The 13,729-nt window shown below is 44.6% G+C and overlaps 1 protein-coding gene across 1 annotated transcript; it reads left to right on the top strand.

The window, feature by feature from the left end:
- The first annotated feature begins 257 nt into the window (after window positions 1-257).
- Window positions 258-1,947, top strand: LOC129644677 (beta-defensin 33-like). Its single transcript, XM_055570187.1, has 2 exons — window positions 258-315; window positions 1,820-1,947. Exons 1-2 carry the CDS (start codon window positions 258-260, stop codon window positions 1,945-1,947), a joined length of 186 nt encoding a protein of 61 aa, XP_055426162.1.
- Window positions 1,948-13,729: the final 11,782 nt, after the last annotated feature.

Genomic DNA, 13,729 nt, shown 5'->3' with positions numbered 1-13,729 from the left:
CAAGATCCCCTGGAGTAGGAAATGGCAACCCACTACAGTACTCTTGCCTGGAAGATTCCATAAACAGAGGAACCTAGTGGTCTACTTTCCATAGCATCGCAAAGAGTCGAACCAGACTGAGCACAGTACCACCACCAGTCAGAATACAAGTCTTTTCTCTCTGTTTTTCAAACTCTTTCCCAGATCGCCTGCCTGATTCAGGTGTGCCATCAGACACTGCCGGGTCAACCTGGAATCCAGAAAGCTCCTCTTCCATCATGAGGCTCCTGTACCTTCTCTTCCTCTTACTCATATGTCTTATCCAGACGGTATCAGGTAACTGGCAGCTATAGCTGGCTCCAAACTTGGAGCCTGGAGTAGGGAAAGTCAGGTTGATTCCTCATTCAGTGATATGCTGAAATACATAACAACGGAATAATATATCTGAAAGAAGCATGCATATACAATATGCTCCATTTTTCAAATAAAGAAAGAGAAGCTTAAAGTGAAAAATAGTCTCCCGTGATTGCCCTTAACTAGTTGGTACTAAGTCCATAAATTCTAATGGTGATAGATAACATTTACAGGAGACTTTACAGCTTACAAATCATTTCCATGTGACTAACAGTAACACTAATAGTAATAGCAAATGATATTGACCACTTCCTCTTTACTGAGACACTGAAACTTTTATGTTTTATCCCAAATGTATTCCTCATAGCAGTATTGACGGGATAGGTGTTTTTAGCACTGTTTTACAGCTGGGATTTAGAAATAAAGTAATTTGTTCAAAGTTGTGCCAGTTGTGTGTAGGGAGGACTTTAACTCAAGCCCAAGCGGATCTGGTTCCAAAGACCATGTTTTTATTAAATATTCAACAATCCTAAAAAACAAATTTACTTGCTGAGTTATAGAAACAACACATTTATGTATTTGTTTATATATATATATATATATAAATTTATATATTTGTTTATATTTAAACAACAAATACTTTACTTGTGATCCGTGCATCACTCAGGACATACTTATCCTGCAAGGTTATGTATTGCTCAGCTGCAATCCAAGCTAAACTGGGTGTCCTGCATTTTCCCTGCAGCCCTCCTCAGGTGACACGGCCTCCAGATCTTAGCATCTTCAAAGACCCAAAGTTAATTCTTGCTCAAATGACACCAACCCGGGAAGGCCTGGGTGCTCTGATCAGACCCCCCACCCCCGAGGAGCAGCCACCACCGTGGGTGCTGCTGGTCCTGTGTCCGAGCAAAGCGCTCTCAGGACTCTTGTGCTAGCGATTAAAGGCCCCAGCCCTGAAGGGAAACGTCAGTTCCTCTCAGAATTCATTAACCAAGCAGGTCCAGTTGTTTAGTCACTCGGTTGTGGTCCACTCTTTGCGATCCCATGGACTGTCGCCCACCAGGCTCCTCTGTCCATGGGATTCTCCAAGCAAGGATACTGGAGTGCGTTGCCATTCGCTTTTCCAGGGGATCTTTCTGACCCAGGGATTGAACCTGCATCTCCTATGTCTCCTGCATTGGCAGGCAGATTCTTTACCACTGAGCCATCAGGGAAGCCCAGGGGAAGCCCCATAGACCCTGTTTAAATGAATGAGCACAATCACCTTCCTACAGAACAATTTATGGCCCCTTCTCAGCTTTTCTACAATTTAAAAAAATATGGAAAAACATTCTAAGCTTGTAAGTCACACCAAACTGAGGGGAGTGCCAGTTCTGTCCCTGTGGACTGTAATTTGGAGTTCCTTGCTATACAAGATGAATTCTGGTAGCTTTAGTTATATATGCCTTATTTATTTGTTTCTTTTTCACCTCTCCTTTCTTTATAGGGAAAGGAAAAAAGAAAAACCTTGAATGTGAGAAAATGGGTGGTGCCTGCAAGTATCAGAACACCCATGGGTGTGTCATCCTGCCTGGAGAATGCAGGAGTCGGAAGAAGCACTGTTGCAGAGTCTAGTTTCAGCACTGGAGCATCCACAGCAGCAGGAGACACTCCCCACCACTGAGTCCTATTTAAAAAGAGCCACTGCTGACTTGGGTCCTGTGGGGTCTTTCTGAGTGCATGAGGTCATGAACTGGATGGGAAGATTTCAGTTGGAAGTCTGGCCACACCACTTGTTAGCTGATTAACTCTGGACAGGCCTTGCCTTTCCTAGGTCTCAGTCTCTGCTCCTGTGACTGTTTAAATGGATGTTCTCCACAACCTAATTTTGTTGTTGGTGGGTTTATTTGCTAAATCATGTCTGACTCTTCTGTGACCCCATGGACTGAGGAGCCAGTCCATGTGATTTTCCAGGCAAGGATACTGGAGTGGGTTGTCCTTTCCTTTTTCAGGAGATCTTTCTGACCCAGGAATCGAGCCCGCATCTCCTGTGTCTCCTGCATTGGCAGGCAGAGTCTTTAGCACTGAGCCCCGGGAAAGCCAACCTGTTAATCTATGTCTACAAATGTATGGACTGGGGGAAAGAGCTTTGAGTGTGTGTGTGTGCGTGTTATAGTATGAAAAGTTACCAAGGTTTTGTGTCTCTTTGTGGAAGGACGTCAAGGACGTCTGTGTTTCCATTGGCATATGGGTTTCCACATGGTCAACATGTGCTTAACGTCACAAGAGACAGAAAACTGCTTTCTGAAGCAGCTGTGGTCGCTGCTGATAATCTCAGTGGCCTCTGAGTTCCCAGTCTCTCCATGTTCCCATCCCTCGTCACACCTCCATGTAAAATTCTCAGTGTTTCTCTGTTACAAGGATGAAGGATAAATTCTTTAGTGTCTCAGATCCTTCACCGGTTGGCCATACTTTCTCGAGTTTCATCTTATCTCAGCCTAGTTCTCAAACTAATCCCTGACACAGTGTCAGTCATCTTTCTGGCGTAGTGTGTTCTCCTCACACTGAAACACACTTAAGCTACTTGTCCTCTGACTTTCCCTGCCTGATTTGTACTCGCTTTTTATAGTCTCAGCTCACACATGGCCTTCACTGGGAAGACATCCTTCATTCACCCAACTTGAGTAAGAGAAGAGACTTTGGTTCCATGGCCTCAGCTACCAGTACAGTTTCTAGCACACAGTAGGTGTTCAATAGATGCTGACAGAATAGTCGATGAATAAAGAAAATGATAGAATGAGGTTTCAGCTTTCCAGTGTAATTCAGGGATGAATGTGAATTCCTCAATTTACTTAATTCAGGAAGTTCCTTCAAACATGAGTCCTTCAGTTCCTACTTAAACACCAGAAGCTCCTACCAGGGCATACCCCTGGTATGGGAATAAGACAATTTATTTCAGTCACACAAGTTTAGCATTCTACTACTGTGTAATGGCAACCCACTCCAGTACTCTTGCCTTGGAAATCCCATGGATGGAGGACCCTGGTAGGCTACAGTCCATGGGGTCGCGAAGAGTTGGACTCTACTGAGCGACTTCACTTTCACTTTTCACTTTCATACACTGGAGAAGAAAATGGCAACCCACTCCAGTATTGTTGCCTGGAGAATCCCAGGGATGGGAGCCTGGTGGGCTGCCGTCTATGGGGTCGCACAGAGTCGGACACGACTGACGTGACTTAGCAGCTTAGCAGCAACTGTGTCCACAACCTGCAGAAAGAACAAAAATGTCTGTTTTTGGAAGAAAGTATTGAGATCACTATCCAAGGGAGGAAATAATTCAGTCCAACCAGGAATCCCCAAAATATACTGCCAGGAAAGTATTCTGTCTTATGCACTGCTTTTTCCTCACTTTGTCCCTCCTATTTACTTGCTTGTTAAGCTGAAGGACAAGGCCAGATTTCAAGAGTCTGTTATAAACAGAAATTTTATGCTGCAACTTGGAAGCTGGGATCAGAGACTTTAAACATCTCTCTTGTGCTGACATTTATAGCCTGCCACTGTGCCCTCTGAAATAGGCCATTGTGGAGTTCTCAGATAATGTCTTTCGGAAACACATTAAAACTTCATACTTTGTGTTTCTATCTTCCTGGAAAGGGATCCCACCAAAAATAAGATGGTAACGCAGCCCTCAGATACTTACTAAAATGTGTAAACGTACTCACACAGTATGCCATGCGCTTGAAGAGTGTCAGCAATACTCTGAAGGTCACTCACTATTCCCAGGCTAAGAACATATGCCTGCTTTCAGGGTTTCTCAGAAAAGTCTTACAATTAAGATTAAAGATCTAAACATTAAGACCCTGAAGCCAAGGACCTAGAATGATCAGGGCACCAGCTGAGAGGAGAGAGGTTTCTAAAAGAGAAAAAGGAATAGCCCACCTGGCTCCAAACCAGGACTAAGGTTGGTTTGGGACTTCTCTGGTGGTCCAGTGGCTGGGAGTCCACCTGCCAGCGCAGGGGACACAGGTTTGATCCCTGGTCCTGGAAGATCCCACATGCCTCGGGGCACCTAACCCCATGTGCCAAATGGCTGAGCCTGCGATCTAGAGTCCAGGACCTGCAACAAGGGAAGCCACCGCAATGAGAAGCCTGAGGACCACAAGTAGAGAGGAGCCCCCAGTCACCGCAACTAGAGAAAGCCCGGGCTCATCAGCAAAGACCCAGTGCAGCCAAAAATTAAAAAAAAAAAAAAGTTTCTTTTCCTGCCTCTTAGGATGTGGGGGAGATAAGCAAGGGCCCCCCAAGGACCCTCTAAATCCAGCCTGTCCACTCTGGGGCATTAGTAGAGGTCACCAGTTTTGGAGCCCAGGTTGAGTGGTCAGAGGGCTGGCTTTCATTGGCTTTGGCCTGGGGGGTCAACGCCCTGTGGGGTCAATGCCAGGGCTGGCGGCAGGCTCACAGTCCCCGCTCTGCCCACTCATGGACGTCAACCTTGTTTCCACTTTGTTGAACTGCCCATTTTCCCACAGACTGGAGGTAAGGTGCCAGCATTCAGCCTCTAGCAGAGAGCTTGCTCATCACGGGTCCTTGTACCCCCAGCCCTGTGCCACATCATGGAGGCTGTCCTGATGCCCACCCATGCCACCCTGGGCTTCATCACAGCAGCTGTGACCCAGGAGCTCTGACCTCTGGACTGCCCATCGCTGGGACCCATGGATGTCCTAGTGCCATGCTGAGAATCTCCCACGAGTTCTGTGGCTCTCTCTTCATTCTTCCTGAAAGCCCAGTCCTGTTCTCTCTGATTGAAAGTTAGCCCAGTAAGGAAACTGACTTGGGGTCACTCATCTGAGTGAGGCCACAGAATTGATGACTATCCCCAGTGCGCCCAAAGCAGAGAGCGGCCTGTTGACCAGAAGCAGACAGAGGATGGGGTCTGGGGGTGGGCATTGGGGGAGCTCCTGTATCTATCCAGCCCCTGCTTGCTTAGCTCATTAATCTGTCAGGTTTTGTGAGCTAACACCCTGGGAAGCATGGGGAGGCCTGAGCAGTGAGACCTAGGAAAGGAATGATTGGTCAGATGAGTGTATTTACCTTAAGGTAGAACATTGGAGGCAGACGAGAGTGAGGGAGAGACAGAGACTGAAGGTGGGTGAGCACAAAGCACAGCAGGGCAGCAAAAGACAATAGTGGACTCCCTGCAGGAGGTGAGGCGCCAGCTCTCAGGGACCCTCCAGCCCCTCGTGGTGCTCACCCACACCAGCCACTTTTCTCCCCCAAATCCAGGTAGCTGTAGTGTCCCCTCAGCTGTCCCATACATTCAGCTCTTCTGTCTTGAGGCAGGGACTTCGGTGCCCCATTGGAGGATGAAAGGAATGAAGACAGCTCACCAATCTGACCAGGCATCTTGAGACCAAAAAATGAGGCCGCTGAGTATAATCAATGAGTAAGTTGATTACCGGGTGGGGGGCGGGGAGCACCTTCAGAGCAGGACTCCAAAGCATTCAAAGCTCACTCCACCCTCCAGGAGCCACTGGGACCATTTTATTGCTAATCTGGTGTATGTGGGTAGGGGGTTGGAAATAGGAATGTGTTTTCCTAAGATTTGTGAAAGGGTAACTGCTCACATGGGAATACATCAGGGAAGGTTTTTATCATCGTTTGGGGACTAACAGAGCATAGAGGCTGCCTGGTCCTAATGGTTATTAAACAATATCTATGAACTACAAGACCCTGATGACAGAGATGTGATTCACCGCACAGGCCAGTTCCGGGTCAGCAGAAGGACGGTGGGAGCTGCACGAGCCCAAGATGGCGTCGGCGATCCTAACAGACATCCAGGCACCCTCCTCCTGGTTTTCCTTAACCTGCTGTTTCTTTCCTCTGTCCCCGGGCTTTGGCTGAGCCGTCCCTAACTTAGAGTCTCAGAGGCTGAGCGTTGGATTTCGTTTCCTTTCTCACCCAGAAAATCTTGGGCTTCTCATAAGAAATGATCCCTCTTATTCTGAATGAAGCATTTTCTGTAACAAATGTCTTCAGAGTGACTGACTCAAGGATTCTCATACTTTCCCTCTCATCCCAAGATGATGGCTGATTACTCATCTTACATTTATGTAATTAGTCAGGACCCATCAAGTGAAGTGTATTGAAGTTCATTATGACGGTCTTCATACAACCAGAAAAAAAATTAGTCTTACCTTACACAGATTCTAATATCATCCCTAATGGTATATCCATGAGGAAAAACAAGACTAGAGATATTCAGTGTGGTGTTCAAGTTTGTGGTGACATAAGTTGGATTCAGGAATCTAACTCCAGATTCTGAATTCTTTATTACTGCAGGATGTTCTACTGGTCTCCTTCCTCAAGGATTAGGTATTAGAATCAAGTTAAAATTATTATACATTTTTAGAACTGATAAATTGGCTCATGACTTTTCATAGACTAGTGATAATCTAGAAATTAGGACTTAAAAATAAAGATGTTTATATTAATGTGCTGACTTTAAAATTCCTTGTAAAAGGAAAATGTGTGCAAGAATAGTAAAATTATATTTATAAAGAGCCACATAGTGACTTTCACTACCAGTTATTATAATCTATGATGATGGCTAGGCTCAAAATACGTGGCATTGGCAGAGGAATTAAAAAAGAATCCCTGAGACAAAAAAGAGCAGCCACAAACAGACTATGCAGACACTGACCACTAGTTTATGATAAAAAGTGACCTTTACATGAGTGGCGGGGGCAGGGGGAGGGGGTGAAGCGAGCTGTTTCTTTAATAAATCATGCAGAGCTGATTGATGATCTATTTGGAAAAAAACTATTTTATGCTCTAAAGGAAGCATGAAGTGGATTATAATGGGGTTTTAAATAAAATTTTTAGATTCAGGATATTTTGTAAAGAGTCAGTATGCATTATTTGTTTTATGGAAAAATTAGAAGCCCATTCCAATAATGGAAGATAAACTGTTCAGATAGAGCACACAATGGGCCAACATCAGACACAAGGCATATGCAAATTTCTGTGATGACCTCGGTCGGCAGACCATACAGGAAGAGCAACTGGAGAAACTACATTTGTATCTGTATCTGGATATCTTTACAGACACTGATGTACACTGATCATAGCCCATTGTTCATCCACAAGGCCGCTCTGAATTTTCTTTAATTATTCACTGATTGGGACCCAGTTATAGAACTGGTCCTCGTCACATCACTGCAATGCCAGTCACACTCTTTCCCGTGAGATTGTTCAGGTTTCGGAAGAATGCTCGTGTCTCTTGTCCTTCCTCTTTGTCTCCCGCTTCCTGGGCATCTTGCCTCCTGTCTCCGTCCTCCCGCCCTAAACCTGCTCTGTAAACTGCAGAGAGCTGTGGTCCTGTCAGGGCCTGCTCCCGCCCCAGAGGGAGGAGAGTGACACCTGTATGGAGAGGCGGCCTACTCAGCAAGCGACAGACGGGGCCACACCTTGGACAAGACAGTGAACAAGGAAGACACCGAATGACGGCACCTCTCTCAGGACTCCAGCCTCGGGCCAAAGTGGCTTAAGGGTCACATTTGCTCTGTGAATGAAAACACTTTGCAATATTTAAAGCATAACATAAATTTAGTTCTTATAACTGTCTCCCCCTACTGCCTACCCTGAGAAGAACTTTAATCAGTCCTAATGATAAAACATTCGATTGTGTAGATGTGAGAACTGTCTGCTTTTATTTGCACAAGAGGAGACTTGCTCAGGGTCTCTCGCCAGCTTCCTCAGCTGAGCTGCCTCCATCAGCTCCACTTTATTTTGCAGCAAATGGTGAATGCCCAGTAGGGTCCTCTGAAGGGCTCACAGCTCGGCATCCCTTGCTTCAGGCAGATTCCACCCTGAAGATGGCAGGGTCTTTCAAAATTGAGCACCCTAGTGCTGTCTGGAAAAGGAAAAGACATTTATATGAAGCCTCATTGAAGTCCCATGAGGAAATCTGGGACTCTTACCATCTGACTGGGATCCCCTTCTTTCCCAGCTAAACACCAATAGCAAACATCCCCCTCGTATCCCTCACTCTCTATTCTGACATAAGATGTCAGTGTTGCTGATGAACCTGGTTCTAGAAGATTCCACGTGTGGGAGCAACTAAGCCCCTGAGACACCACCGTGAGCCTGTGCTCCGGAGCCCGGGCTCCATAGCAAGAAGCCCCTGCAATGAGAAACGTGTGCCCTGCAACTGGAGAGTAGCCTGCACTCTCCAAAACTAGAGAAAAGCCTGCACAGCAACGAAGACCCAGCACAGCCAAAAGGAAAAACAAACAAACAAACAAAACATATATATATATATATATATATATATATATATACACCCTTCCTGCCACAGGAACACCTGGGTGTTAACCGCAGGGTCAGTAACCGCTGCCCCGTGTGCCTCACCAGTCACCCCACCTATCCATCATGCAAAACCCACCCAGCTCTCACAGGCTCATCAGATGGAAGCCTTGTCCAGTGGAACTCAAGGTCACACTGTGACATGTGGCAAGAGGTCTCCGGTCCAGGCCTGAATAAAGGAATTTTGTCTCATACTGGGTTATACCAGCCAAGTGATTCAACTGATTTAGTTTACAAATCATCCAGCTCATCCAAGGGAAAGGAGAGGAGGGAGAAAGTTACCACCAACAAGACATTTAAAGTCACGAAGATGCAACAACATGCTTTGGAAAGAATTCTCTCATCACTCAATGCCTAATTTGGGGTGTGGAAGTGACCTACTAGTAGCTCTGTCATGCTTTACTTTCTGATGATGGTTGACTTAGGGAAGGAAAAACCGAGTAATGATAAGAAAGGGCATCATGGCTGGTATTTACCAGGCAGTACCTGGAAGAGGATCGAGAGAGCGGTGAGGAAAACATGGAGGAGCCTCAATCTCGGAACTGAGGTCCCGGAAGGCCTGGTGGGAAGAATCAAGGACACAGTCAAAAGTCCGAGGAGCTCAGGGCCTCCAGGACCAGAGCAGACACGACCTCCTGCCCTGGGGCCCTGCGCCTGCTTCGGCAGGAGGAGTGTGACTGCTCTGTCCTTTCTTGCTCCCTGAGCCTCAGCTGTTGCTTGCCTTGGGTTTGCTCAGACCTGGGGTTTCAGATCTGGGGTTGAGGCCCTCCTGTGCCCACATCTATGGAGGCGGCGTCCCCGTGAAGCAGAGGCTGGAGCATCCAAAGCCAGTGTAGGGTGGGAGTCCGGCTGTCACAAAAGGAGGGTAAGGCCAGCCCCTTGCGGGTGAGGAGGTTCATTAGAAAAGATTTAGAGCCCAACTCATTGGATCTTCAGGGCAACTTGAAAGGAAGAGCCAGAATGGTGGTGGGTTATAACCTTCGTGGAGAATCCATATTAAAGGAAGAAAGAGTGCATATTGGTTAAAAATTAGTGGAGAAATATGTCTAATTATTTCTAGGATTTGAATTTCAATGCTTACTTCCATTTAAATCTATCATAGTCTTTCTGATTATAAAGAATAATACATATCAGAAAATTTCAACTTAAAAAAACAAAATTTCAAGTCATAAAGAAATGCAAAAATGGAAGATTTAATAAAAACCCATAGCCCCACACTTCAGTTATAACTACTACCTACAATTCAGAGTATTTGAGCTCTTTTCCTTTGCAAATGAAATTGTGTAAATATTTCTTTTTAATTTAAAATACCGAATCTTATTTCACAACCAATGTCAATGTGTGTTTTTATCACTTAAATATTATCTTGGAAAATTTTTAATATCTATTCAAATAAATTTGCCTCATATATTCATATGACTACACATATATCTTAAGAAATTTATGTAACACTTACTTTTGTATGAATTCCTATAAGTGGAATCTCAATATATATGTACTGTTCAAATTTTAAAGGGTTTTGCCCAATTGCCCATGCTAGAAACTGTTGTACCAGTTTATCCTCTTACTGACAATGTGAAAAAGTATATTTGACATTCAATATTCTCATTAATATTGGTTTTTATGAATTGTTTCAATTTTTGCAAATTAAATGAGTGAAAAATATTCCTTTTTATTTTAATATATCTTTTAAAAATTGTTTCTGATGTTGAACATTTTTTTAATGTTCACTGGTCATTCTTGTCTCTTACACTTTACCATTTTTCTATTTTTCTATTCATCTTTCCTCGCTGACTTTTAAGAATCCCATGTATATTTAAAGTCATTAATCCTTTCTTATATGTGTTGCAAAAAGTGTTTCTGGCTTGTTTCTGGCTTTGTGCTTGCTCATCTAATAGCTGAAATTTATAGGTACCCTCAATGATTACCTTTGCTCATGTTTAATTTCCTTAAAGATATTTGTTTGTATATTTACCTAATTCTATCTGTATTCCTGATCAGTTTCATCCTTAATCAGCCCTAGAAGAGAGGCTCTTCTGAAAAGCTGTGACAGACGAGTCCCCAGTGTTGTAGCCACATGTTCCGGGAAACAAACTCACTCAGAAGGACAATGCAGATAGTGGAGTGCAGTTTATTACACCGGCAGGCCCAAGGCAGAGTCTCCTCTTAGCCAAGGACCCTGACCAGTTTTTGTGAAAACCTTATATACCCTAAGTGTACTTGCTCAAACCCACCTCCCCAAATTCCTTGAAACTAGTCTGGACAAGGTAAAAGACAGAGACGATCAAAGTTAACTCATGATTCATGTGTCGTAAGCCTAGATAGCTAAACAGTGGACATTTATCAATAGGCCTGTGGTCATATACCAATAAACATAATAGAATTTATGACTTTGTTCTGTTACAGAGATAATTAGCATATTCTTTTAGGTGACAGAGAGTCCAAGTCCTGAGGCTCTTTTATTGGGGGAGGGTGTCTGGTTTTCCATTGGTATGCCATTTCTATAGACACTGGGCACAAAGTTCAGAGTCCATTGGGAGGGTGACCATGCGTGTAGCCTAATGTTCACAGCCTGGCCTATGATGGAGTCCAGCTCTGTTTGTTTCCTCCTTCACCAGCAGTGACCTGAGAACTGTTTCTTGCACCATCCAGCACTATGAATTTCCTGAGCCCACAGACATGCCCTTACTCCCACGTGTCTCATATGGAAGGCTCATGTCTGAGTTCATGTCTCTGTCCTCTTTGGAAACCAAGTCCTGCATAGAAGAGAAACAAGCTCATACATGATTGGAAGGAAATGAAAATGATCAGGGCCACCCGGATGGTTCAAGTACAGCAGGCCATCCAGGGGAGGACGGGGGAACACATTTTGTACACCCATCAGAGCACCTAAACCACACAGCCTGCCTGGCACCTACCTAGTCCTGGTCAGAGACAGTTCTGTTCCTTCTGCTCTTCTGTTTGTCTCTGCCGGAGGCAGCACTATGTGATCTGAGCTATTAATAACACAGCTCCTCGAGTTCAAGATAATCAAATCTCCCTCTTCAGTCTCTTTCAGGGGGCATGGCTACACTCAGTGATTCTCTATTACAAATAACATTTAAATTATTCCATTAAGTTAAACACAATGTTATTGCTTCATTGAAATTACAGGTTTTACTAAAGAAAAAAAAAAATGATATGTGGGTGATTGAGTCTAAAAACTAGATTTCCCTTTAGATGTTTTTGCCTCCTCTTAGTACAACCTTTTGTACTAAGAAACTTACCTTCAGTAAGTTTCTTTCTGGGTCCTTCAGAGTGTTTTTGTAACTTGACTCCTAGATATTTCATGGTTTTTCTTTTTGAGCCACATTCTTCTTTCATTACATTTTATAACTGCTACTGTCTGCATAAGAAAAGCTGTGGATCTGGGATAATAATGCATCACTATCCCACAAGTTGAACTCTTATTCATTTAGATTTTTTGTGGTTACTTCTCAGTGGTTTTGCAGTTCTAAAATTATAGGTATCTAAGAATTATCATTAACCTCCTGGGTTCTGAAGTGTAGGATTGTTCCTTTCTGCTCTCAATGAAAGACATTGACTCACAATGCCTGGAACTGTCAGAGATCCTCAAAGCCAACTTCCTTACTTCACAGAAGAGGAAATTGTGGCCAAACAAGGTCAAAATCATGTCTAGGGGTTATCCTCTGGTAAATGTCTTTTATGCTGTAAACTCTTTCTCAGTTATGACAATGCAAAAATTAACTTGTTTCTATTTCCCCTGTTTTCCTGTTTCTTTTATCCCTTCTTTCTCTTGTCAAAGATCAACTTCCTCAATCTCCAGAAATGAAACAAGGTTTTTCAAAAACAGTTTTTAAAGACAGTTGCTGTTTTTTAAATAGATGCTTCCATCTTTTTTTCTTTATGTGTAATTTCTTCTGTAAAAACCTTTGATTTTTCTTCCAGGGCTTGATGAAGAATTTCAACTCATGCATGAAGCACAAGTTGTAGTTTCAGCCAAGATGTCCTTGGGTGGTCAGAAATGACTGTGTCCAGTGAAGAGATGGAGGGAATCTTAATGACAACACCAACACCCAGTGCTTCTGCAACCCTGGGATTAAGTCTACCACTCTTGCAGGGTCAAAATGGAGATGACTAAGTTCATGTCAAGATTTCTGTTTGAAAAGTTAGAGCGAGATAAACATCCACATTGGGTCTAGTAATGTGGGCTAATTCTGATTATGGGCCCTGAGTGAAATCTCTGGAGGATGTATGAGCTGTGAGAGAAACTGTCCAAGGCAAGGATGGTTGCTACTTCAAAGGAGAGAAAGTAGAAATGGAGGGAAGAAGGCAGGGAGAGAGAGCAGTCACAAGAATCTCATAAAATTCTTCTTCAGTTTTGGGGCCATAAAAGGCCCCAATCTGCTCCCCACGTGCTCTTCCAGCAGAGCAGGCCAGGGAGCATGTGGCCCTGGGTTAGCACGTCTCTTCTCTGTCGGGTGCTGGCAGCTCTGTTCCCACCCGGCTCTGCTCTGAGGAGCTTACTGACTCCACTCTGACAGGACAGGCCTCACTCTGAGCCCACGTTCTCTCCCTAGAGAAAGAGAATGAAGTCCTTGAGTCATGAACGAGTTGGGAGTCCTGTTATGTGTTGCCTTTGTTTCACCTACAAGACTCCGAGGTCTTGAAAACCCAAGACTGAGACTCCTCAGCGTTGAGCCCTTAGGTGTGAACCAGACGAAGAATAACTCGAATAACTCGAGCCTGGAAAAAGGAAGCACCTTTGACAGAACCATAGGAACATGGGATTCTTCTCCTTTGCCTGTGACCAGACTTCTCCCATCCGAGCCCGGGCTCCCACGCCTTCCATGCTGGACCCCGAGGGGGCTCATTCATCGCTCCTGAATTAGGGGCTCAGGAACCCCGGCCTCAGGCCTGCCCACCTCTGCACACACTCCAGTCTCGGGGTCGTGCTTCCAGTGAGAACAAGAAGGGGCCCTTCAAGCCCCCGAAGCTCTGCCTCAGGTCAGTCTGGGGGAGGCACCATCCCACGTGTGCACGGGCAGCTTTG

This window comes from Bubalus kerabau, chromosome 2 (genome assembly GCF_029407905.1).
Source record: "Bubalus kerabau isolate K-KA32 ecotype Philippines breed swamp buffalo chromosome 2, PCC_UOA_SB_1v2, whole genome shotgun sequence".
In the NCBI taxonomy this organism is placed as follows: domain Eukaryota; kingdom Metazoa; phylum Chordata; class Mammalia; order Artiodactyla; family Bovidae; genus Bubalus; species Bubalus kerabau.
This window is presented reverse-complemented; position numbering and strand designations above follow the sequence as displayed.